Raw genomic sequence first — 27,939 nt, forward strand, 5'->3', positions numbered from 1 at the left:
ACAGGAATGCAAACTTATCAGAAGATTCATGACTCACGACACATCTGAACAAATCAACCGGCTTTCTAACAGTATTAAAGAGCTGAATTCGATACAGTAAGGATGACCAGTCAAGGGGATTACTTCATAAGAGCCCTTATATTGTCCTACTCTCCAAGCAGAGGAGGGGTTACGGTCGTTTTTTGACGTGTTTTTAGGCATTTTTGTCGGGATTTCTTTCTACTTTGTCATTTTCTGACAATGACAAAAATGACAAAGTAGAAAGCCCGACAAAAATGCCTACAAACACGTCAAAAACCAGCCGGACCCCCCCCCCCCCCCCCCCCCTCTGCTTGGAGAGTTATATTGTCCTATTTTGTATCGCGTCGCTCGCAACAGTATCGGTGCAGCTACACAACGTCTATGAGTTGTAGCCGGCCTATGATCTATCCTAGGTATGAATGATGATGATGATGATCCACTGTATTCTGCGGATTAGGTAGTTATGAATAGGTATGAATACATAAACGATATTTTAAGTGAAAGAGCATGAAACCTATATGTCTGTCACAACTGTCCAAGAAGACCACTCATGGGATCGACCAGGTCTATGTGGACAGGTGGTCACTAGAGGCAAGATTCTAATCTTAAGATTAGAATCAATGGGGAAGATTATTTAAGAAAACCACTACAATGTAGTCACTTTGGCCAAATAGTCCTTTAGTAAAGATTGTCACTTGTAAAAGTTTGACTATACTTCTGGGCTATTTATACGACAAGGGACGACTACTGAGAAATCGTACTCAACTTCAGAAAGACGTCACAACGCCACGCATCTGCTTGAAGCTCGTGCGTCACCAACATGTAACCAATAGACAGCTGATATTGATACAGTACACTGGGATGTACAAACCCACAAGATAACAACGTTCTGTTCCCACGATCCCCACCTGTGCAAAGCCGAGTCAAACCGGTGCAGTCCTCACAATGGGAGCTGTCGTTTGGTAGCACGCTGATACACGCTGTCAAAATATTGGTTTAGCTTGCAAAACACGCTGATTTGGGTAAACTTTACTTTGATATCAAATGCACTTTTATACACCTGTGTCCTCAGAACCGTCGTTATAAGGTGACCATCGACTATATTATACTGTCAATAATCAAATGTTGGATACTACTACTACTTGGTATGATATTGTACATTTCTTAGGAGTGGGACGCTGTCTTATCTTTATGCCAAACGTATAACACCCCCTCCACTATCATATTCCTGGCCTCAGGGCATCTCGAAAGAACAGTAGCCCTTCTTCAAGGCAAGTCAGGGAGGAAATGTCGGGAATGTTACCTGAAGAAAAGAGACATTCATTTGGGGATGTGGAAAGCCTTGATACAGGCTACCCTAAGGGCACGGCAACCAGGGTGGCTTTTTCTCTAGATTAACTTCAATAACGGTTTGACATTCTTAGCCACAATGAAACATAGTATTTACCACTAGAAAATAGTCTGTAAACGTACAGGACAACTTTAGATGGTTGAACTGCAAGACAGAGAGACTGATCGCATGAACAGTGAAGAGACACAAGCCCCTCAACCACACATACAGCTACATGCAAAATTATTCAACCCCCCTTGCTTTTTGGACATTTTGGCAAATTGAGGAACTTTACAACTGCATGATATTACTAAATCATATAAGTGATGAACAGATATGTTATTACAGTCTGATACCACAGCAAAAGTTAAGATTTTTTTCATAGTCCATCCAAAATAGCAACTTTCACACAAATAGTATGTTGCAAAATTATTCAACCCCCTATGAGGGGTTGTCTTTAGTACTTAGTGCAGCACCCCTATTTATCTAAAAGCTGAATTCACCTGATGAAGACGTGAACGATAGCTTGTCACAAGCTTTTGGCAGTGCTCTTTGGGAATTTCGGCCCATTTCTCGTGGGCAATGGTCTCCGGCTAGCAATTTTCTGAGGTTTACGTACGGCAACAGCTTTCAATAGATCCAACCCAAAATTCTGAACTGATTTTAAGTCTGGAGACTATTATGGGTACTCAAGAACCTTCCAGGTTCTTTTTCTGACCAAACATGTGGATGTCGATGTGTGCTTGGGGTTATTGTCTTGCTGGAATGTCCAATGACGCCCCAGCTTCAACTCCTTAACGGACCTGGCGACATTCTTGGCCAAAATTTCAGCAGCCACAGTGATATTTCTTAGAAGACAGGTGGACAAGAACCATATGATTACTGTAAAAGTCCTGAAAAACAATTTGGCTGAAGGAGAAACTGTTGTTTCAGTGGAAACAGTGCGCTGCACACCTCATGCTGAAGGGCTCAAGGCCAGAACCCCAAGACCCACACCATTGCTGAAGCCATGCCCCAGGAAAAGTTGCCTCCAGTATGCTCAAAACAACCTACTAATGCCACAGTAGTTTTTGGACACTGTTATATGGACTGACGAAACAAAAAAACTTGTCCTCTTTGGTCCTTCGTGTCAGAGGTATGTTTGGCACAGGAAAGACTACGCATACGCAGAGAGGTACACCCTGCCTACCGTGAAGCATGGTGATGGGTCTGAGATTCTTTGGGGGTGTTTTGCTTCTAATGGCACTGGGAATATCCACCGTGTTGAAGGCATCATGAAATAAAACCAGTACTAGGATATTCTGGGCAGGAAAGTTACCAATTCCGTTAGAAAGTTGAAGCTGGGGCGCCATTGGACATTCCAGCAAGACAATAACCCCAAGCACACATAGACATCCACATATGTTTGGTCAGAAAAAGAACCTGGAAGGTTCTTGAGTACCCATAACAGTCTCCAGACTTAAACCCAGTTGAGAATTTTTGGTTGGATCTGAAGACAGCAGTTGCGGTACGTAAACCTCGGAAAATTGCTGAGCTGGAGACCATTACCTACGAGAAATAAGCTGAAATTCCCAAAGAGCACTGCCAGAAGCTTGTGACAAGCTATCGTTCACGTCTACATCAAGTGAATTCAGCTTTTAGATAAATAGGGGTGCTGCACTAAGTACTAAAGACAACCCCTCATAGGGGGTTGAATAATTTTGCAACATACTATTTGTGTGAAAGTTGCTATTTTGGATGGACTATGAAAAAAATCTTAACTTTTGCTGTGGTATCAGACTGTAATAACATATCTGTTCATCACTTATATGATTTAGTAATATTATGCAGCTGTAAAGTTCCACAATTTGCCAAAATGTCCAAAATGCAAGGGGGGTTGAATAATTTTGCATGCAGCTGTACTTGTCAACAAGACTGCGGTCTCCTACGGAACGTGGGGCATCCGACCCCTCCTTGCTAGCTCGGAGGGAAACACTCGGCCTACAACGAGGCTATTGTCTCCAAACATGATTCATCGCATAGATGAGATATCTAGCTAAAGAGAGGAGGACCTAATAACACGTATTAGAGACTTTCATGAAGACCATAGCTTGGGATCTGATCATCGTCTCTGCATTATCTTTTGCACCCAGAAGAAACTAATCTTAAACTTTACACGAGTCTTCGCGTATTAGAGCCTTGAAGACTACAGCTTTTAATATCTGTTCATCGCCCATGCTGTCAATCATCTTTGGTACTCAGAAGATAATAATCGTCTAAACTTAAGAATGTGACAATTTTGATAGCATTTCCTTTCAAACAGTACATGGGAAAACAACACCACCACAGCAGCACATTGTAACAACTCAGGGGTGGAGAATAAAACAAATTCTATGGCGTTCCTTTGCAACTGTATGATATACAAATAACAACACTACAACATCACATTATAGATTAAGCAGTAAATAATGTTGCCGTATTTTTAGATATATAAAGGGAGGGACTGTGTCCTGTCCTATATGTACGTACGGCAGATGTAACCAGGTAATTGTATCCGGAAATCCGAACCGCCCCCTGTAGTACGTGGGAAGGCTCACCTGACGGTGTATGGCGTAGAAAACGTCCACCGAACTGTTGAGGTTTACTCCTTCAGGTGTGATCAGCTGGTCCTCGTCAGAATCTCGCTGTTCCTCGAAGACTCTCAGTTGTACCTCAAGATCTGGGTCCGCATACTCGTCGCGTCTGTCACCGAGAGGGGGAAACAAAACGCACGGTGTTAGGCGCACATCGGCCCGCCCGCCTCTCTCACCTAATCCGGTATACTGGCTAAACGTGTGTTTTTCCTACCAATGACGTGATCGGAAGTAAACCGACCTTTGCACGGGCTTTCTCTGGATTACCCATGCTTCCTGTCCGTCCTAAGCGACCTTTTCCAGAAGAGCTCATCATATATACGACTATATATATCTACATATCTACCTACAAATGTATAAAGAATAAGTCTAGATACTATTTTATAAACTCTACCTCCCCCTGATACGCATATTAGCACCGTCAGGTCATTACCCGTGTTAACTATCTACGGAATGCCCAGTTTGGTTATTTTGGGATTACCTGCCGGGTGCAGTGATATCGCGCGCGTGTCTATCAGCCATTCAACCACCTGTTAGATTCGGTCCGCCCCCCTCCCACCTCATGATCTACAATGTCGGGCTATAGGTAGATATTGCGTAAAAATCCTTCACTTACTTTAAGCTAGCAACAAAAGAATCTCCCTATATATATATATGTATGTCGACCGGTGTCCAAAATATGTGTTAGATTTTCATTTGATGCTTCATTAAAATCGCATTTCAAAGTGCAAGATTTCTAATGGCAATTGCTTCACGATATTTTTGCGTTTAGAGCTAATATCTAACACAGAAACGACCGCAAGAATGGAATTCCAGCAGTAGGGATATGTTCTTATCTATAGGAATAACTCATTTACTCATGTACTTCTGGCGGGTATTTACACATGATAGTGTTACATCCTGTGGGCGACCCTTGGCACCCTCCACATTTCACCTCTATTTGTTCTCTCGTTGTGTGGATAGTTTACTTTTGCCGTTATTTGCACAAGGCATCGCTCGAAACAATTAATTTTACAAGATGAAAGGCTAAAATGATTACGATATTTGCATGAATTTTACAAAGATTTGATCTCTTCAAAATTCTTAAGTGTTATAAGAGATACTGTCATATTTCTGTGAATTTAAGGACTTGGTAAATCGAAGGATCTAAATGTTTCTTTAAGTTAGTTCTATGCGACTTTATGCTGCGTCATTTCGGACAACGTTAGAATTCTCTCCCACGCTCTTCTTACTCGTGGTTTGATGGATGACTTCTCAAATAGGCCGATTACAATGAAAAATACGGCGTCGTCTCGCTTTCTAAAAATAATGAGAAACGGTTCTATTTTTGTAGTCTTTTGACTCGGGTGTTTTTTGTTATTCAACGATGACCTAGTTTCCGAGAGTGTGCTCCTCGAATATCTGGGCCCTATCGTACGGGATGGCCAACCCTCCGCGCCGCAACCTTAAACGTTAATTACACGGGAGCACAAACCGGTTTCTTGGTTGCGACTGTTTATTTTTCGGCGCGGAGAATAAGGCGATACCTCGTGAAACTTCCCCGCCACAAAGGGCTCTGTTTACCGGCGGCGGGCTCGCGTTTCGCCGCTAATTGACTTGGCTCTACCCGACACAGGTGATTTGGTGACAGGTCGGTAGCGATACCGGTGTGATCAGGGCAGGTAAAAGCCAGGTAGGGTAAGGAATTTTTGCAAGAGACCGTGGAGAGACATTTACCCCCCGTGAATGACAATCCCCTTATGATCCCATTGTTTACGATCATGGTACTTGAGTATATTATTAGATAGACAGGCCTGGTTATTTAGACCACTCCACGGGCAAAGGCCTTGAACACACAGTCCCTCCCAAAACTTTCTTCAACAAGTCGACTACTTCTGACACCGGGGCTGCACGCATCGTCAAAGATCTTTACCGGGGGCGAGAAGTTGTGTTTGCTTAGAACTTGAATCGGCAAACGAATTTGAGCCGCCTTTACTACCTCGTAGAAAACAACCCCATTTCGCGTTGCGATAGAAACGGCACCGATCGAATCACAATGTCATTCGCCAGTCCGTCGTCAGACTACATGAATACATCAGGACCGGGTTAACCCAATGGGACTTTTAGCCCCGCTGTTTTTCCGTGAAAGCTGTTAGGAAAACGGAACACACTCCAAAACCACTTAGTGAACGTTGTCCGTCGGTTTAGGGAACAGAGCTAAAAGGAGAGGCACGACATCGTATCTGCTCTCAGTATGTTGGCAAAACGGAGGCGAGTGTTGATACTGGTTATTGTGAGCAAGAGATCGCTCTGACACAGCGCCTCCAACTCTTTGTGCTAACCACTGCGCTACCAAAATGTGTGACGTGGGAAAGTCAATAGCGATTATTTAGCCATGCAGAAAGTTGAATTGATGGTGTTTTTGCCCAAAGTGTGCCTCGCGCCCCGAAAGGTTCTCACAGCTCGGGCCACCCTGGTAGGAGTCGCGTTTGTTTGTCTGCCCCGCTTGTTTTTTCAGCATTGGTCTTCCCATTCACCCAGTACTTACGAGTGTCCGTATCATAGGAGATTATGCAAATCAATGTGACAAGTACTATTTGCACACCGGTCGACAAGCCCTCCCCTTTCCCCACTCACCTTAGTTTTCGCAGTAACTCCAGAAGCTCTAGTCCTGTACACAGAAGAGAAAAAACACCATCAGATCTAACTTTGTCACCATCCGACAAATCACACAGCCGTGACAACGCTAGTCCAACAACCTTTACTCTCCCCTAATGGCAAGTTGATCGACTGTCAATAAAGTTCCCTGCGGGTAGGCCACGAGGGAAGTACCGAAGAGGTCCTGTCAGTGCGCGCCTGGTCCTTGGGTCTCACACGGCGGCCACTTAGACCCTGCCCCGCCGGATCGAGGGCTCGCGTGGGTGAAAAGTTCAGCTCACCTTCGCCACTCCAGTGTCTGAGCTGACAGGGTTGCTAAAACACGGCGCGGGGACATACAGAGCTTGTTTGGCGAATGGTCCCTGTAGTGTTTGCGGGGTTCATGCCCACACGGTACGGCACTGACAGCTCGGCCTTGTGGTGGCGGAGTGTTTGTTGTGGTGCCCGATCGCGACACTAAACGACTCCGTAGCGCCAGCTTCTTCCCAGGTCCGAGTCTCAGACGGCCGAGGCAGATGTCCACTGCTTTGTGCGCCGCATCCCCACCTCCCGTGCACGCAATCACGCGACCACAGTCAGAAAGGCTGCGGGGACACAGCTGAGTGGCCCCCACACAATGACTACTTTGTGCCCGTGCAGCAAATTCAAACAAGAGTCGGTACTTGTTGGCCCTGGGTGGATATCAGTGAGAAGCCGCCCGCAATACAGGCCCTGATTAGCTGCACTATGTAGCGGGATTACACCGTGCGTAGGTAATGTTACCTGGATGCGGTGACACAAGACTACCGGAGGAAAACCGCCACCGAGCGAAGATAGACGTGGGTCTCCTACACCGTATATATCACCGTACGACCTCTGCGTCGTGGGCCCAGTTTAGATTAGAACACACACACGGACTTACGCTTCAGCGCGCTGGTCTACTCACCGAGCAGCGTTAATCGACAGCGCCAGGTCCTGATTGCTTAGCGCGCGGGGGTAAAAGTTGTCCTACCCGGTCCTGGCAAACGCCTGTAGCTACAAGGCAGACCTGCAGCAGCTGATGATGACTCTGGATCTCTCACTTACTGGCCCGAGGGGGGTGGGAGGGACCTGTGACGTCACGGCCGGGTCACTGCGCCAACCTGCGGAGACTCATGGCCCATGGCGGGGTCCTTTTGTTTGGAGATGTCATGCGCTCACTTGGCTTGTTTGCAAATGTCTCATCGGCAAAACAGAAGCTACACTTTGAAGGAGCCGGGCAAAGTGTGTGAAACTATGTCTTCTGCCAGTTTCTAGAAATAGATAATTCCTAAAAACTCGGACCTTAGGATTGTCTATCCGTGTTCTCTTGTAAGAGATAACAGCGTAGTCTTGGAAGTGTGTCTCGACTTTTAGAAGTTGTCTTGGAGGTTGTCGACTATCTCAAACAATATTTGTTCTCAATGAAATCGTAAACAAACGTTAAGAAGAAGATCCTTGACGTTGGTCTACACAGCGGCAACACATCTATAGCCACAAGCGCTGACAGTTTGTTTTATTTATCGTCCTAAAAGAAATGCAACCAAGCAAAACGCGTCTCTAAATATTTTTTGCCACTCCTCCACTGTCTTCCACACCTGAAGCAAGGAAACTGGGACATCGGCAATAGACGATGGATTGGGTGTTTGGTTTTCCTCACGGATGTTTCACGGGGAATATGAGGGCCCCAATCGAACAATATTTGACAAGCACTTAAGAAGTCCTGTGTAATTTTAGGGGGCCTGAAATATATCGACACTAGGGGCAGAGGTATTGGTACTGAGTCTCTTGACTTTTCGTGAGTGTGTCATCCGTAAATTTGCTTCCTTACAAATCATTCTGACCGGTGATTTCACATCCTTTGGACGAAAATGTTTTGATATTCATGTCGCAACTGGGGCAAAGGGAAGAGCATTTCTCCTCCCGTGAATAGTTTCATCAGGTTGGTAAGTCACTGAATAAAAAAAGACTATTTCTACACAAGAGATTTATTCCACCGACGTTTCGGTGACCACCTGTCACCTTCTTCAAGGCAATTCTGACTTGTTCACGTCATGGAAAAAAAAAACGTCAGTGGAACAAATCTCTTGGTTGTGTAAAAAGAGTCTTTTTTATTCGGAAGAGCATATCTGTCATTATCATGACAACAAATTCACAAACTGCTCTTTTTACACAGGAAACAGCTGAAGTAACAGTCAATCGAGCTGTTTTCTAATAGCAATTGAATTACTCTGCTTATTGGCCAACAAACTTTGTGATGGCCCTCTACTGCAAACTTCAGCTGCTCTGCACCAAACAATTACGTCATCTTTTCACAAAATCTCGCGAGAGTCCAACGAGACTATGAAATCCGAGAAACCCGAACTTGAAGTTTTAGTTCCTTTTGTTATTTCTTAATCTATCACTGTGTTATGATCAGCATATGGCAAAATATACGAACAGAGTTGTTTAATAAAACAAATCATACAGCAGTATTTTATAGCCAAGACTTTCGAAGACATTTTTTAGAATTCCTCCATCACCAAAATGATAGTGATAATGGGTTGAATCATCAACACTGTCTAAAGGTCAACAAATGGTGATCTTTTCGTACGGAGATTGTTTATTGTAATACTGCGCGCTTTTAAAAATGTGTACCCAAAGCTGACAAGCAGGTGAAGCATCCAATCTAGTCACGACTCGCGCTGGTACGAAAGAAAAGCAAACTACAAAACTACCGCGATGAAAAAAAAAGAGGAACGCCCTTCTTCAACCTTCACGCCTGCCTGGTAACCAAGCCCGGGACCGAGAACAGCAGGCCCTGACGAGCTTTTCCACAGCTCTCGTCCCCATGGTGATATCGACCTTCGCGCGGACATATCTGTGTAGCTGCGACACGGAGCGACACGGAGCGACACCCCTGACCCACGGCCAAAACATTTCTCTACTCATTAGATAAACAAGAGAAAAACTATTCACCACCCAATCACGACTATAGCACTTCCAGAAAACTAGATCTCAACTCATTAGATAAACAAGAACATACCACAAATCTTGACGATCATCCGTCGATGTCCAACGTTACCTCTTCTTGAGCTATTATCTTTCAAAGTATGACACATAATTGGCCGCTGCAGTTCCAAACAAGCTGCTAGGGGACCCAAACTTACACCAATTACTCCCTGCCCCGAGAACTATCTAACACTCAAAAATCATAGCACTTCCAGAGAGGTACATCTCAAAATTTGAACTTCCGCTGCAATACCGTGGGTAGCCGTTAGGAAACCCATTCTCGAACTTGACCTTCACTTTTCCGCCCCCTAACCACCTACCAAATATCATGACAACTTCTCAAGTTATGCCGAGGACAAACAAACAAATAATTTCTGCTGCAGTACCATAGGAAGCTGCCAGGAGACCCATTCTCGATCTCCCAACACCTGGGCACCTACTAATCTCCAAGCAGATCTCCACGGTGCTAAAATCGTACAAGCTAGCCAGAGAAGCTCCAGTCAGCCAGGGAAGTTGTCAGGCACCGTCGGGTTGCTATAAAAACTCCTTCTGCCAGTTGGATACGGTCTTTGCAACCGTTGGGTCTGCTTCGAGACTACCCACCTACCAAAAATCACGAACAACCATTCACAGCTTCCCGAGTTATGCTGTCTACATCCACAGCCACTCCGCCAGCAGAACCAAAAACAGAACCTTCTGACGAAGGTGATAATGATCATACGACAGTACCTGTGATGAATGATGTCACAGAGCCCCTCCCGTGCCCTTTGACACCGACAGTGTGGGCGGACTGATCATGTCATGATAATAGAAAGGTTGATTACCACAGACCCACCTTATTTTTACCCTCGCAAACTAGTCTAACCAGTTTAACAGTACAGATTATTAGTACAGATTAGAGCACACTTGAATTACTGTTGTTACATGCAGCGTCATGTCTCTATCAGCAGATATCTGTCTCCTAGATAGCTTAATGCATGGATGTTGGGCTGTACTGGACGCATGGGTATGACAGCTGATACAAACGGGGTTGCATCACTTCAGTTAGGTGATGTTAGGTTAGCAAGGCCCGGGGACAGACCAGGGGGAAGACACGGCCGACACCGACCTTCGGGGTCACAAGTTGGACAGTGATTTATTGCTTGACTAATTGTTTAACAAATCAGCCACCTTGTCTGATATATACTAGCTGGTTATCACTATCTTGTTTGCATTATTGTTTAGGTATTCCGAAGTATCAAGCTCGATTGATGGATGGATAGAACACCGTGTACGACCGGGTGTGTGTTATCTAGGACACGGTCCTATGTGATAAATGACTTGTCCACAACTCTTCATTTACCGCCACTTTGGCACAAGGCCAAGGACACTACCCTCATGATCCCTCATGCGTGATTCGCTTTAACGAACTCAAGGAGTGTAAAAACGTCACGGAAAGGGGGATATATATGACCTAGCCTCTTCGCCGATACTTGCTAAGTGTGTGTTAAACGTGTACTACGTCTTGTGTCTAGGAGACGATGAAGAACTGTAATAAGCTCAAGACGTACAAAAATAGTCCCAAACGACTCGACAGGCGCTCCTCACGCCCGGGGCTACGTCACAACAATCAATATGAGTCGATAGCATCTGACGTCATAGGTCAAGATAAAGTCGTCTGAAACGAGTACTGTGAGCACTCCACGGGGTTGATAGATGTGATGACAAACAACGTTTTCAACTTAGACGTTTGTGTAAACGTAAGAAGCATTGTGTAACTGGCAAGGGGGCACCTATGTCAGTAGAATAGTACGTATTGTATAGGCTCTACCAGCCTCCGCGGGTCGCTGGGAAAATAGTAGAAATTGGCCAAATAGAGTCAATTGTATGAAGGGAGTCGGCTACGGAGAGAGGGTCAAATATGCAACCTGCGAATGAAACCCTCCATGGCCAAAGTCCCCCGGCAAATGTTCTCCCTATAGCCGGCGCGGTTAGTCTGGTAGAGACTAGTAGAACAGTACGCATTGGAGGGGGCAGATAAAACTAGATAACAATCTGGACTGACGCGTGCATGAGATAAGTGTCAGCCCTCAAAATTTATGAGTGACATAGTTTTCCCGCCCGATGGCATACCTGTACTAGTGCTGTATTAAAGCCGGGGCTGTTCCTGAGCACATTAAGGTTGTGTTACACCATGTCCGACTGTCCACGACGTGAGGTGATCAACCAAACAATAAGATTCAATCAGGCCATCAGACCCCCGAGGCAAGTCGCAACGTGGGCAAACGCTGTACGTGGCAGGTCGGGAGGACAGGGGGAGGGGCGAAGCTCTGATTCTTTAAATGCAGAAATGTTCGCGGCGGTTTTATGTTCTCGGTTTTCGCGGCAACCGTTTCACCGTGAACATAAAACCACCGCGAACATTTTTGTCCAATACTGTAGCAGTATGTGACTATAGTGCTACCGCGAACTTAAAACCACCGCAAACACTCCATTTTCGCCTTAGCGCGAAATAAAAACCGCGCGAACTTAAATGCATTTACAGTATTCTGCACTGATCTTTACCAACGGTGGAGACTAAATGATAAAAGTGCCACTTATCTTGTCGTAGTATAGCAGTTTTGAAGCTTTAAAACACAGCGTTGTAAGATTATAGGTTACTAAATTGATTGGTTACCCTGTTATATATATATGTTAAATAACTGGGACATTTCCATATGCCATATAGTTTATGTTACAATCTTTACCGAAACGAAATATCTACCTCACGGAAAGGACCACAGTAAAACCAGAATTCCCAGAAAGACGAAAGACATGGACCTTCTTCAGAATATAGCTATGTTCTACAGTTTGTGAAGTCAGGATATTGCATCAAATCATCTCTTTCTAAAGGTGATACTTAACATGCTAGCTAGATATTATCATTGGCTTTGCTGAAATAGCTTCTCGCCTTGTTAATGATGTTTCTATTCAAAGCATGATGCTGTGTTATTTTCTTTACGACATAATGACAACGTCTATTCTCCAGGCAGTAATTTGTAAGAAGGACAAATCGCTACTTACTCACAGATAAGATAAGACGTCAGCCCACCACCCACTGAAAGATCTTCGTGTTTTGTAAGGTTCGTTGCTAGATCTTGAAGCGCGATATGTAGTAAACAGCTACTAATGACCAAATGAGGACACCTAAGTGGCTTAAGTGACATTTCTCTTTCACCACAGTGAGCTTAAGACCACACAATTATAGGGACAAACCATGTAATAGCCGGGATGAGACATAGTGATTAAAAACATTTTTAGACAGGCATTGACTTTTTGCAATCTCAGTATTACCTTTCAGAGATCACCACAGCGCTATTGCTGAGAAGCCATTAATGAAGATGTATTCAAAAGATCACTTCAAAAGGTCTTCCAGTTATTGGTAAGAACTGCGAGCAGTGAAACAACAATGGACCATTGTTACACTTGTAGCAAACGAAGACACGGCCGTGACTTACGTGAAGAAGACCTCTACCCCGTCACTCATGAGTTTGAATCGTCAACCGTCGTCTTCCGGTCTTGGACGCTCCTTTGACGCCTACGTAGACGTCAAATATGACGATTTTGAAACCATATTCTATGGAAGTTGTGACAGCACGTCAGCCCAGGTGTGAGTCATATCATCCCTTGACAGAACTGCCGAGGGCGAAGCTTTAGGCCGTCTGTGTAAAACCCAATCGTTCCTCTGTTACCTGCGCAGCCTTGTAGCCAGAGGTATAATTATCCATTATCAAGAACATTGTAGTTGTTCGTCCTACCAGTAACCAAGCTACGAGACGAGTCCTTGCTCGGGGCAGGATTTTTATGAAGACTGGTTGCCTTGTGTGAGGGCACAATACAGCCCAAACATTGACTATATCCTCTAATCATAAGACTCACTACGTACATGGGAAGCGCACACAAAATATTGTAAAGTTTCAAATGTAACTTCAATAGGGTAGAGATATCGGCACCTCAAGCAACGTAGGACGTCCCGGCGGTAGAACGTGTAAGATAAGGGATATCAGGTTTACAATCGGGTCAACGGTCATAACTGAAGAGGGTACTCTTTGTCCTCATCATCCACCATGCCGTGTGAGAATGGTTGGCGGGAAATTGGCGTAACAACACCTTGTGATTCTAACCACATAGTCAGAAGTATGCTTTTTTTCCAGAACGCAATGCGTTTGCTCTAAGCCAAACGTGGAGAAGCATTTAGCAGAGGCGCGGCTCCTAAACCAGCATATCAATTAAGTCAATTATTCAGGTGACAACGCTGTTAGTACGTATTTCCTCGACCTTCAAAATTAGCAGAGAAACATCATTTTCTTATTGTTATGTCCGCTTAGGATATCATTTGGGATTTCGGTAGCCCTGCCCTAGTTTTCTTTCATATATGCCGACAGGAGGCGTATGTATTGTCACGGTAAAGCCGAGTTTACGGACTAAAGGTGTCTAAGTGAACGAAGGTGGGGTCGAAGGAGGTGTTGTTGCCATTTACCCACAGAATATCTTATGTACTGAAAGAAAAGTATAAGTCCTTAGACTTTGAGGGATTACATACTATACTGGCTAGACTCAGAGAGTGAGACGTTTGTAGATGTCAAGGTCCTCGTCTGTAAATCGATAGAAATTCTGTGAAAAATGAATATGTAACGTTAGTCTCCATAGCAGGCTCTATGAGATTTTTGTTGCGTCTAGATAACCCTTGTATAAGAAACATGATCTGTTCATACATCTACACATGTACAAAGAAGCGAGAAGAAGTTGACTTTACTAGATTAGCTTAGCTTATCCTTTTCTTCTACCATGTATGTTTACACAATGTACTGTACATATTTCACTGTATATGATTACTATATGTCACTTAGATGTTAGTTAGGTTTGTGTTAAACGACCTGTATCTAGCCCCTCGGGGCACGAACATACAATAAAGGTCTTCAATCAATGATATAATACACTTTTTGCTGATGACAGTTTTTCGTACTGGGTCGTTTGTGCAGCCAGTCCGTGACCATTAGGTCCAGTACGAAAAAGAAGTCATCAGCAAAAAGTGTATTGTGTAGCCCCAAAAAAGGCCCAGAGAGCCTGATATGGAGGCTACATATATCACAGAGTTTTTATCGATTTTCAGACTTGGAAAGGACCTTGGCATCTACAAACGAGGTATTACGTCGTCTCATTCTCCTAGTCTAGCCAGTAGTAGCATGTAATCCCTCAAAGTCCAAGGATTTATATCATCTTTCGTACTGGGTCGTTTGTGCAGCCATTCCGTGATCACTAGGCCCTGTACGAAAAAGAAGTCACCAGAAAAAAGGCTATCATAAATAAGCCCTCCAAAAGGCCTGCTATGGAGGCTATGAAATATGATTGATTTCATGAGTGTGAAGTGTGCAAAGACGCGGTGTCGGGAGATGTTGAGGGCCCTTCAGGCGCGTGACCGCATCAGGGTGACAGCACGGGGATATACAATAGTCCTACGTGCTGTCTCCAAGACTGGGGCAAAGTGGACGCAATCCAACAACCTACTAACTCAAGCCCAGGTGCGCCAGAATGAGGAAAGCCTTTGTTTCACCGAGATGGGAGCTACCTATCATGGACCGATAGCCCCCGAAGGAGATCGTGTCGGCATGCCGAGGCATCTTGGCGCTCTCCAAGGGCCGGATGTGCCCAAATCTTCATTCCTGCGGTTGTCTTAGGTCGGGGGGTAAGAAAGTGTGGTAAACTTCACGGGTCAGGTGGTGGGGTGTTTGGGATAGGATGTCCGACTTCGCAGACACAAGCAGCCTTCTGTCTCGCGTCTTGCACGCAGGAAGAAGCCAGCTCGGAGGAATAAAAGGTAGAGATAAGCAGAACTGTGTGGTACATTTTTGTCTTAAGTGTGGTGTCCTTGAAACGGCTGAAAGTATGCGACGCTTGTGAGGTTTCTTCTTCTTTGCTTCCTGAGAGATTCGCCCGCAAGTTGTCGTTGTCACGCCGGTACGCTTGTATGTAACATCTAATGCTGACGGTGTCAGACAAGCATGCAAAATTCAGAATCCAGTGTGCACAAGATACAGAGGTACCCTAGCCTTTTCAAACGTGCGAAACATATAGAATCCGGTTTCTTCCGAACGAAATGCAAAGGTACCTAGGAGCTAAACTCGTAAGAAAGGACTTGTGCCCTTGTGTCAATACGAAAGTTACACACACATACCACAAGGATGAGGTAGCCGTCTCAGAACGACTTGGGCTCCCCAATAGATTCAAGTTACAGATCGGAGAAGCACGTACTATGGGACAGCGAGGCTAACTGTGATTGGCTGGTCAACACGTGTACGAGATGAAGTGCAAGGTCGTTCGATGTAGGGATTAGCGCATGGGTGCCATCCTCCGCAGTAACCACTGGCTCAATCTTTTCGCTTACTAACTGGTTCAATCTTTTAGGCTGCTGTGTTACGACGAAGGGCAGTTCTACCGGCTGTAATGATACAAATACAGATACCAACTCCGTGGTTTGATAGCTCCGAGCGAAAATATTGAGCCAGCGAAGAATGGCACCCGGGCTATATAGGGATGGGATTGACATTGAAAACAATCAGCAGCCGACAAGTACACAAGGAAAGTTGTTTACGCTTTACGATCGATTTTGGCTCTGTCCAGTCTTTTTTCTTTTTAGTGGCGTGCCCTGTTATGCTAGGGTCACATTTCCTAACCGGGGCCCGGCCGGGCTGTTTGCGGAAACGGAAAATCAAAGTGTGTGTCAATAAGTTTGCACAAGCTACGCTCTTACATAATTTTGGGTAAGTTTTGTGTTTCTGTTGTCTTTTATATCATACTTTTCGTTCCCAAAGACTGCCCGGCCGGGCCCCGGATTAGAAATGTGACCCTAGCATTAGACGGAGAATAAAGGAGGGCATGTATCATAAGCGGCACCAGCTATTACAGAAGTTATTATCATAAGTACCCTTCATCCTAGGTAGTCCCAATTCCTCTTCCCTCTGTCCTTCTGATCGGGTTTATGATAATGTTACCATCAATTACGTTCCACAGTCGCCAGGATGCAACAGGAAACATATTCAGGGCGAAGCCTCGGGGTTCGTCCCTGTCACATTAAGTATTGTCCGTGGAGACAAGATAACATCTAAAGATCCATGGCAATTGTCTTAAGGCCTTGGTAACGTCGGTTGAAGGCTAGGTCAGGAAGAACTCATGCTCAAAGATATTGTATGTTAAGCGTCATCAATTTATGAGACATCCAAAGTAATGTGACGTGATTCACACAAAAAGTATGACAGCTACAGAATATATCATCTTAAAATAGAGGTAAATCTTTCCAATATGTCTATTTTGCATTGTTCTGTTTCTCGTATCTGGGCTATGTTGTAGCTGAAACCAGGTGTTTCCTCGCTCGCACCTGTGGAAGGTAAGGTGTGAAAGGTGTCGTTCCACAGGAAGCTCTTTTGTTCCCTCCTGTCATGATTTTAAGGGCCCAGCAAACATGTCCGCTCAGACAAAGGTGAGGAACAGTCTGAGGACAAGTTGGACGGTGCTGTGGTACGTGTGTACCCGTGTGGACATGTTAAACATGTACGGTGGGCACTACGAATTCCTTTCCTCTGTTTGGAGATTTCTATATATGTAGTAACAACGTGACATCGCTCGTTTACTCTACGTTATATGACCCAGAAAAAGTTCCGTTTATGAGTGACCGAATGTCACAGGGTGTTCCATTTTACGTCCATGTACTGACGTGATCGACACACACGGTGAAAGAACTTTTCTAGCTTATGTAGAAAGTGGATGGTAATTATCGTTACCGTTTGAAATGGCAATGTATTTTATATTTTCACTAAAGCTGGCAAGTTGCCCATTAAAAAAAAGACTTTCTTCAGGATTTGACTTCAACATTTGACCTCCTCTCCCGTTTTAGATCTGGATTCTTTCTTTTATCACAAACCATTGAAAAGTGTCAAACAACAAAAGATGACAACTTTACATAGGGCGTTACCGTTTTAATTATAAACATACTAGTAGCCTAAAAACAGTCTTTACTCTATGCTTCTCGGATAAAGAACAACTTGCGTCAATTGGTAGCACGACACTTTGACATCTGGTCAATAATTGTGGGCTTCTTTTTATGTCTTCTTTTGACCAACTTGTTTCCAGAGATTTATCAGTTGCCGCCATTTTGTTTCGGACGATCGAACGTGCATGGACATGACGTCATGAGGAACCAATGAGGAAAACGACCACAGGATGACATATTTCCAAACGACCACCACTCAGACAGACCTTATTACACCTGGGTGCAGTCAGAACAAATCTGCAACCACGAGTACAACCAGGAAACGATTATTTCACATCAACATTCATCCGACAAGTAGTAATATTATCAGAGCTGGCCAGTGTACATCTGAAAGATACTCCGTGTATGTTACAAACATATTTTAGTCAGACGAGTTGCATTGGGTCGTGTGGCGTAACAGCAGGGTGTTTGGCCCAGAACACAGAGGTCATGTCACCGAACTTGTGCCCGTGGGAAAGGCACTTAAGACGACGTTCCTCACTCACGGTGACTCAGGTGTAAAAATGGGTACCTGACTTTGGTTGGGGAAGTTAAAGGCTGTGGAAGGAGAGGGATGGGGTCCGTCTTCCAAAACCGGGCCCTATAAAAAGTGGATAACAACCCACTAACTCTACGGCCTCAAAAGGCTATGGGACTACCTACATGTTACCTTTATATTGACGGACTTAAAGTACATGTTTGGTGCCTGTCTTCGTGACTGATATGACACGTTAAATTTCAATATGTTGCTCTATCCCATATGATTGTATGTAAACAAACTCATTTGTATGTACTTAATTGTTTGTATGTATGTACGTATGTACAGATGTAGTAGACCTTACGAAAGTCGCTGTCAATAAAGATTGTTGTCATATAAAATGATTAAAAGATGATCCAATTACTTATCTAATGACGTACTTCAGTTTCCAGTGACGGAGGATCTGATCCAAGTTTCTGTCTGATGTTCTACCTGAGCGGCGCGCCTGGGGGTAAGAGATGGTAGCGCTCGTAATCGCTGACAGGTACACGGTACGCTGCCTCGCAACAAATGTCAGGAGGTGAAAGGACACTGGTGTAATGGACTCGGTGGTGTGGCGCCGAGCTCGTGCGTGGGAAACTTAGACAGGAGGGGGAGATCTCCAAGCAGATGTTGGGATCGAAAAACGTAACGTTTTGTGACTGCTCCGTTTTTTCTGGCACGAAAACTGGCGAAGTCAAATACGACGCACGATTCTTTGGTTTGAAGATTTTGGTATGTCAGCTGAAAGTTGTGAAACGACCGTCGACATGAAAATGCGACAATCTTTTCCTGTCAGAGGACTTAGCCTCCATAGCAGGCTCTAACCGGCCTTTTTGGGGAGCTAAATAATACACTTTTTGCAGCCAGCCCGTAACCATCAGCTACTATCTTGCCAGTATTTAAAGATAGTTACAGGGTGGCTGATGGTTACGGGCTGGCTGCAAAAGGTGTATTATTTAGCCCCAAAAAGGCCGGTTAGAGCCTGCTATGGAGGCTACAGAAGACTGGCTTTTGTGCAACACACCCGCAACTACCCCAAGAGTACATGCATCCCCAACTTGTCGCATGGCGCATGTGACAGGAGCTAATTATAATGGTTGATAGTCGGAAAAGTTGGACAGCCAGAAAACGGTACGATTTCCCATCCCAACATCTGCTTGGAGATTGATCCTAGCCTTCAGCGCAGTCTTCTGACGGCGAATGTTTGGAAAACACGACAGCAATCGTGTAACAGTAGATAACCAGCAACAAACATTACAACACCGCCGTCTGGAGCCTGTCGTGGAGGCTAGAGTTATCCCTCTCATAGTAACCAAACAAGATTTGGGTATCATCCACGCATCGGTGAGCCTGTTTGTAAACTTTCGCAACAGCAACGCTAGGGAAACTATGACATCCTAATACGGATTATCATAACTGGAACCGGAAAACGGTCGTGAGAACTGGAGTAAGACTCCATTTGGGTAAACTTCTCAGGCTGATAATGCATGGATGTTAGTAGAGCTGGATTTCTGTGCCAAAAGTGGACCCGTTCATATAGCCTTGACTTTAACTGCATAAAAATGAATGCTACATATTCTACTCTTAACTTTCAGTCAGAATTTTCAAACATCGACGCCATAAGTGTTGACTCTAGGTAAATTATGGTATGTAGATAGCCGAATTAGCAGTCATATAATTATGTCCCTTTAAAGTGCACCAGCTAACTTGCACCTACTTATTAAAGGTACCTTTCGAAGATTGCGCTGTGTGGTGTATTATTAACCTTTACTGCAATATGAGGTTTTAAACCGTGGAGTCAAACACATGGTTTTATATAAATACGGACTTACGTTAGCGCCGTCTCGCGGGATTCGAACGGTAGATCTCTTTCAATGGTCGTCTTGTACGGCAACACTTTCGGCCGATCTCACGAAGCAGGTTTTATAAACTGTAAACACGGTCGTGTTGAAACCAGACGCTGGGGAACACACTCTGTACAGTCTGCGTGCGATAGTCCAAGTCGTGTGCACAAAGCAACCGCCGGTCACCGTGAGAAACTAATTTGATGAAGGTATTTGACCCACGGAAAGCTGTGTCGTCATTGGCGGGTGACCTAACTTCCATAGGCCATGTCTGTCGTCCTAATCTTTGTGAAGGTGCACTCGGTGTTTTATATCGTCGTCAATCTCGTAAAGGACGCACTTGGTGTTTTGAGCGCATGCGCAGATGATGCGAAGTGTCCGAAAGACGTCACACATGACACAGAACGGGAGGATTCATTCAAATGTCGTCTGATCCACTCCGCGAGGCTGTTGCTATGACAGCGCAAAGTTTTGCAAACCGCGGGAGGTAACTTAATTGGCGGCAGATTTGAAACAAATGAAAAGCGCGGGAAACCCAATCTTCCGGACGACACGTTGCCGCACGTGAGCTGCTGATTGGGCGGACATACTTGGGATTTTTTCCCGACGAGATCGGGGATTAGAGCGGTCCTCTCGGGTCCGATGTGGGGACAACAATACTTTTTAATCACCGAGGGTGCTTAGGCCAGCTCCGACAAATTGGAAACTCTCAAGGCGACCAACAGGGCTTGTAATGTAAGGCGTCTTCCACTTACAATTATCGGCTTTGATGTCCCCGACTGCCGGCCGGTCGGGTCCGCTGGAGGTGCACACGTCTTGACACTGTGTCCGAACTCGGGGTTGAGAGGACAAGCGAGACAACATACCCACGGACGGTCTAGCTCTCAGACCACGGACTTCCTGACAGCGGAATACTATTGGACGATCTTACTCATCATTTTCCCACATCAAATGGTGCAACATTTCGATACTATGTTTGAGCCCTCTCTCGGAATTTCGATAGTGAACGAACCCTGGACTTTTAATTACCGGTAAATCAGATGCAAATCATGACTTTGGGACCGCTTTCGGCCGCTAACTGAAAATTTTCAAGGAAAAGACGTCTGTAGACATGAGAAGGGGTCCGAGGTAAAAGACAGACCGACATTCGGTCATATTGAAACCTGTTTAATGATGTTCCAGTGTTAAATACGACCAAAATGCTTTTCAAAAAGAAACACGACAAGAAAGTAGGACAGAACTTCACTGTTTCAGTGTTGCGTGGTTTGCTGCAGATTATTCCAACTTTAGTCCAACTATTACATGAGCCCAGACACTTGGGCGGATGGCCTACAATGCATCCCTGTTTGGACCTCGGCCCAGAGGGGCATCTCCAGTTTACACAACACACACGACGCCGCATCACAAAGCGCATTGCTAATTTTAGCGCAAAAATGGTGGCATATGATATAGTCGTCCCGAAAACAGGTCTGGTTTCCAGATATCCAAGTCGGCAAAGTGCCTAGTCATGTTATTTTTACTACTAGTGCCACTCTATATGTTTGTTTTTCTCGCCGTGGTAAGATCAACCAACCAGACTAAGTAAGGTATGATGTCATAAGTGTTACTCCAACTTCTTATGAAACCTCGCGCGTCATTGGTGGTCAGTTATAGAAAGAGAAAACTTCGAGAACATATTTGCAAAAATGGTAACTGGAAGGATAACATTTAGATGATTTGAGAGTCCACTTATCGCGAGACTCCACGTGACGTGAGTCGTGAAATACGGGATTTTTTCCCTACCTTTCTTGAAAAAAAAAAGAACACACTCCTGTTCCGCTGCCTTCCTATGCCTACTGGCCTTTTCTATGTCGTTTCAAAGCAGTAGAACTGAAGGTTATCAAAGAAAACAGAAATGTTTTTGCTTACGCGCGACACACGCGCATGAAACTAGGGACAGCAGGTGGTTGTTTTGACAACACAACAACCTACGTCACACCTGTGTGATCGATGCGACGTCAATACATGTTTTTTTTATCACACGGCAGCTCATCCATGAATCAATAGGTGACGACATGCATGTCACGTGATGTTAGTGCCGTGTGCAAACACGGACCGTTCTGTGGGGGGGGGGGGGTGTTGACTTACTCTCCGAGCAGAGGTCGTTGGGGAGATTGTGACCTTCTTATCATACATGCCTTGTTTTCCGTCCGCAAAGAACTACCCCTCCCCTCGTCCTTTGAAGCTGCGACACGTCGCAGAGGTTCTTGAGGCATATGATAAGAAGGTCACAATCTTCTCCCACCAACCTCTACTTGGAGAGGAGTGTTGATTGACATGGCGGACATCTGATAACACACACTGTCGTCTGGTTACACGGCGTCCGCGCAGGATCTCCGCTGAGACCTCTGGTCGTCATGTACACTGCATGGCGGTTATTTTGAGCGGTAACAGGTAAAATGTGATACGTATGACGTCGGAGACCTGTCGTCTCTGTATCTGTCAACCTGTATAATGTGATACGAATGACGTCAGAGACCTCTTGTCTCTGTATCTGTCAACCACCGTTCGGTGTAAACGCAGGTAAAATAACGAAGATCTTTCATGTGTTGAAGGATTTTGTCAACATGCCAAATGTGCCTACGTACGAAGTATTCTCCAACATTCGTTCATTGTAATTGAAGTCAATAGCAGTATGTACATTTTGTTTATTTGAAGCTGACTTCAATTCAAGAGTAGAGTGTTGTCCATACAAACATTGAAGGGCCTTCAAAGTATGCTAGTGCACTTTCTTTCTTCAGTATACATTCTATACTTCACATTTATGCCAGAATACTAAGCAAGGTCATTCAAAGTATGCCAGTATACGAATTTTGTAGCATCTTAATTTATCGAAATAAGAACTATCTTTCTTTGATGTGCTATGACTAAAGCATGGTCTCACATACTTGATATCATAACTAACGACCTACAACTGTGTAAATTTTTACCTTTGACATGAAAAACATGACCTCTGACATTGCTGACTGACCTATGAACTCGTTCCGTATCCTGACGCGGTCCTCCAGCCCGTCCGTGGAGATGATGACGCAGTTGATGAAGCCCAGCACGGTCGTCTTGTACTGCACCGTCTCCGCCTTCCTGAACTCGTCAGTGATGAGACAGAAGCGGTGACGTTTGGCCTTGGTCGCCTGCGAACAGTGATTGATTTAATTCCATGCGTCATTGGTCAGCTTAACAGGTAAATGAGTCATGCTACCATTACCCGGCAAGGGCACTGCGACATACGGGCGGGAGTGTATATATGTATATCTACCATCGCTAGTTGGTAGAAAATATATGAACACAAACAAGTTTTATAGACTGCGGTCTTGTTCTTCGACTTGTTTTGAAAGCAACTCTAGTCGGTTAGACTGGGAAATGTCAATCTTTAGTGTAATACATGGCCTTGGTCCAAGACGGAGTTTATGTACCTTTTTCAGGCATGACCTTTGGTTCAAAGGTCTCGAATTTGTTTGTAAATCATTAGTTGTACACCTTCCTGTAGAGCCTGTTCACAAACAGGACGTCATTTCGGGGTTCTAACTCGCCCACATCCTGGTAAACACGCCTTGCCGTCCCACGCTTTTTACCCAGCACGATGTGCCCATGCGCCACCATGCACGTACCGGCGGAACTGTACACCGGAGACACCTCGCTTTTCTGCGCATGAGCGGCAGACGACAATCCCACCGTCCCGCGCTTCGGTGCTTGTACAAAGAAGGTTCTAGCGTTTGAAGGGTGAACGAAGGTCAACCGTCAGCGGTGTCACGTCTGTAGTGGGCAGGGCGCTACCAGGCTTACGTATGTTGTTGTTCTGGACGAACTTGGTAAACTAAGGCGTTTACTGTTGGTACAAGCTGTTGATTGAGATTTGTCAGACCAAGGAGGTCAGACTTTGAAATAAATTTTCCCAGCCCCCTGTCTGATACCATTCGATGATGTTTTGGAGGGGGGAGTTGTACTTTCAGGGGGAAGAGAATGACTAAAACGACCACATAAAAATATGAAAAATGCAAAAATTAGAGTGGAGGTTTCTTCACAGGGACGAAGGGCCGAAATGAATTGTGGCTGCAAGATATTAAAGTGACTGGGGGTGTTGACAAAGAAGAAATAAGATATTCAATTAATACATGTAATAACATAACGTTTCAGCCTCTGGTTCCCCTAGTTGCACAAATGGAATAAATGGGAAATCTGACATTTAATTATCCTCCTGTATTAAGCTATCATGTATACCCAATTTCACGCAGAACCAACTCGACCAGTTTGAGACAGGCAACATTTGCAGAATGGCCACCTAGCGCCAACTGTAATATTCGCAGGACTTGGATAAATGCGGACACGTGGTTTATGGCCACAATGACACTTGTTCCCTCGCACCTGGTTATTGAGTATTTACTCCTCACATCTTCTAAGTTAGACTTCTATTGACGACTTTAAATTCAGGATAAATCTTCAGGAAGAACATTTACAAGCCAATCTAATCCATTTCAAATCAATATCAGGAATAGCGATTGCAAACCTTCACAAATTTTTGCCTAATTGTCCGCATTCATTCATAGCCGTTGCAAATTGCTAGTATACAACAAGTTAACCCTGTGCAATAGTTTTGGAATAGGTGATTTTGCTAATGACCACACCATAGTCAATGAGAACAAAGACAGCCATCTTTGGCAACAAGTGGCCACCAAGATACATGTACCATAAGCACATCTTGTTCTCACGGAACGAGCAACAATCTTCAATTCAGAGTAGCTAGCTACTAGAAGCCCTTGTCAGGGTTGAAGAAAGTGTCTACAAAAGATACACCAGAAGAGGCAGAACCTTTTCCCATTCAAATAGATCCTACCTTAGCACGATGACCTTAGTCCCTCCTTGCTCGGAGTATAAGAGTATTAAGACTGTCCCTAGATCCTCTCTCCGCTGTGTCCGCAGCCAAAAGACCCTCACCCCGGCAGTATTTCACACTTTATAGCCACAAAGACCGTGCTAACGTGTAGCTGTTTTTCAGCCTCTGACGCATTTACCACCCAATAACGTTTACTCGCGTTCCTGTGTTCTTTCCCGCGAAAAAAAAAGATTCCCCATAAAACTTCACTGACCCTTTGAGTAGTAAAAATGCCAAATATTTTGCGGTGCGTAAGACGTGCCCGGCAGGCGTGTTTGTGTTGAAATGACACGGCCTCTTGCTTGTGGATGGGAGATGGTGACTAAGTAACTATTTGTACCCCGCACGCCCTGGTATTTTCATAGGGTACTTCATTAACACAGGTGCGCCCGGGGACAGGAAGCGTTATTAGGGCACCTCAAACACTCCATTTATATGGTCCTGTTTAAGGTACTACACATCCTCACTGGCGCAGAACAGGCGTGCTACTTTTAGGACTTCTTTTGTTCAGGTGAAAGAAAAAGTATATAACTTGTTGTCCCCTTTTCTGGACCACGTTTAAGGATTTTACTGGACCCGAGTAGATAGAACCTCTTGCTAGAAGTTCCAAATACATTTTACCAAGGATTTGACCTCCTTGATTTTACTAAGATACATGTAAGAATAACAGTATTCTAGTATATCAAATGCACAATGCCATAAGTAGTTAGGTTATGATAACATTTTACATATTTTGAGAGACTTAAGTATTGAAGACATGTGGGTATATGATGACTTTTTTCCTTGCTCCCAGTTCACAAGCTATAGGGAAAATGCTCACTAGATATGCTTCGATAAAACCATTTACTCTCACATGTCTAAAGCAAAAAAAAGTTTCAGGTATCATTCTGATACATACATGTGTAACTACTTAAGTTAACGCGTATCATATACCATATGATGTCTATTTGGAAACGTTGATCCTAAAATGTCAAAACATTTGCGCTGATAAAACTAACACTTGACGAGTTGACGTTGATAAGAAATGTAAAGAATTACAGTAAGGACACACAACTCACCTTGTGGTGTTCCAGTGCATCAACCGCGCAACCGTATCCTTCCGCGGAGTAAACACAAAGGGCAGACAGCAGTTCAAACACTTGCATCTTCACCATGGTGTTGGTGGTGTCCAGCGCTGGAAGGTACAGAAAGTTTTTATAACATCTACGGCAATATTTGATAAGATAAACTTACAGTAGCACTCTATTGTGCACCTTTTAACAACTATATATACAAAAAAAGTCTTAAGATTATTGAAGATTATATGTAAATCTCTTCTATCCATGGCGTATGGATACAGTAACGTAAAGTCTTAACCCACTGATCTCCCGATTGCCTGAGACTTCGACCGAGTAAGTTGCCTGCAATACTGAGGACAGTCAGAAGGTGGGGTTGTCAGTAGCGCATATTTTGGTGCGAATATTCTGCAGAGGCCAACATCAACATAGATTCACTAGCACTGTCCCATCGTGATGCAGGTAACTTTAAAGTTGTCTTCATTTAGGGGTTTTGATACAAGACTTTCGTGGGAGTAGTAATCCGATCTGGATGTATCGCCGAGTTGACCCAGGGTGGAATTCTAAGCCACTTTGTAGCGGACTTCCGACGGTAACAAAGGGATAGTTCTGACCAAAGTTGAAAGGTGCCGACAGACAATGTACCGTTAACGGAGTTACGAGTCGGATCCACGTTTAAGGCAAATAAGGACTGATTTGATAGCCGGATCACTTTAGAACACGGCCTTAACTAGGAAAGATCTTTTCTTTGGTTCTTCTGAACACCTTAACCGAATAGATATAACGGATGTGATTGGGGACTAGCTGATCACTTTATCCAGGAGTAGGGGATAGTCTCTTTTTTCTCAGGACACCGAAGGTACCGTTCCCAGTCTTTCTCAGTGAAACTAACGTCATTAAGAAAACAGGAAAAGGGCCATTCAGTCAACCAGTCAATGTCCTACTTTCTAAATAGTTTCCATGGAGACAGCTTTGTTTGTTTGCTTGCTTGCCTCAGGCTCCGTGGCTAGCTACAGTGTTGTGTGGATACTAATTGTCAAGCGCCCTAAGGGCTGTGAGACTATATGTATATAGGGTAGAGTACTAGAATGCTATTCAAGCCTACATGTACGTAGAAAGAGAGAAGGTATAGGATAGAGAGAATCGAGAGAGAGAGAGAGAGAGAGAGAGAGAGAGAGAGAGAGAGAGGGATGGACAGAGAAAGAGAGCGAGTCTTGACTTAAGAAGTATGGATGGCCAAGAAACCAGTACAATTGCATATGTATATAGTAAAGGTTTGTCATAGAGTTCTAAACAAAAGACTGACTTTAAACTCAACAGGTCAAATGTATGAGTGGAATAATGCATGCCTTTTACTACAACGCTTTCAGAGCGCATTCTTGACGAGTTTCAGCACAGAAATGCGCACGTTGTTTTCAATTTTTATCACCGATTGTTTGACAGAACCCCTTCACATCATATCTCTATCTGAAGGGTCACTGGTAAACACACTTCGGACACAAACATATCATCTATCCACAGAGTACGATGGCATGGAAGGATGGTTCGTTCGTTTGTTTGTTTGTTCATTTGTTACCAGGAGTACCTGCTAAGATAAGATAACATAGGGAAGGTGTAGCCCTTGTGACTAGAGTCAGGAAGATGTAACTCTGTACGAGTACGCAATATAGTAGTACTAGTAACGTTACAATTCACAGTACTATCTAACCGTGGTAAGACGGCATTCAGATGGTGGGTACTCGTACTTTGAATACAGTCTACATTTCTTGGTTTATCCTTATGTTTCATGCCACCTCACTTATTGATCTAAGATGAGCGAAAACACGATTCGATAGCTATTGACTATCGTTAACGTGTTTGTATCGCTCATACTGGCCTCAAATAGTACACGCTTCTAGCGACTGCTTTTGGATACTTGTTTATGAGTTTATGTAACAATTTTTAGTCGTTTTTAGGAGATCCTATAAACTCCCTTACAC

The 27,939-nt window shown here is 44.3% G+C and overlaps 1 protein-coding gene across 1 annotated transcript in view; it reads right to left on the reverse strand.

The window, feature by feature from the left end:
• The window catches only part of LOC136436210 (inverted formin-2-like), a 64,322-nt gene that overhangs the window by 31,582 nt on the left and 4,801 nt on the right, over positions 1 to 27,939 (reverse strand). The window contains exons 2-5 of the mRNA XM_066429990.1: positions 25,964 to 26,079; positions 23,007 to 23,166; positions 6,580 to 6,613; positions 3,928 to 4,072 (exon numbers count right to left, since the gene is read on the reverse strand). Coding sequence (XP_066286087.1) covers positions 3,928 to 4,072; positions 6,580 to 6,613; positions 23,007 to 23,166; positions 25,964 to 26,079 — 455 coding nt within the window. The remainder of the gene's footprint in view (positions 1 to 3,927; positions 4,073 to 6,579; positions 6,614 to 23,006; positions 23,167 to 25,963; positions 26,080 to 27,939) is intronic.

This window comes from Branchiostoma lanceolatum, chromosome 6, assembly GCF_035083965.1.
Source record: "Branchiostoma lanceolatum isolate klBraLanc5 chromosome 6, klBraLanc5.hap2, whole genome shotgun sequence".
NCBI classification, from domain to species: domain Eukaryota; kingdom Metazoa; phylum Chordata; class Leptocardii; order Amphioxiformes; family Branchiostomatidae; genus Branchiostoma; species Branchiostoma lanceolatum.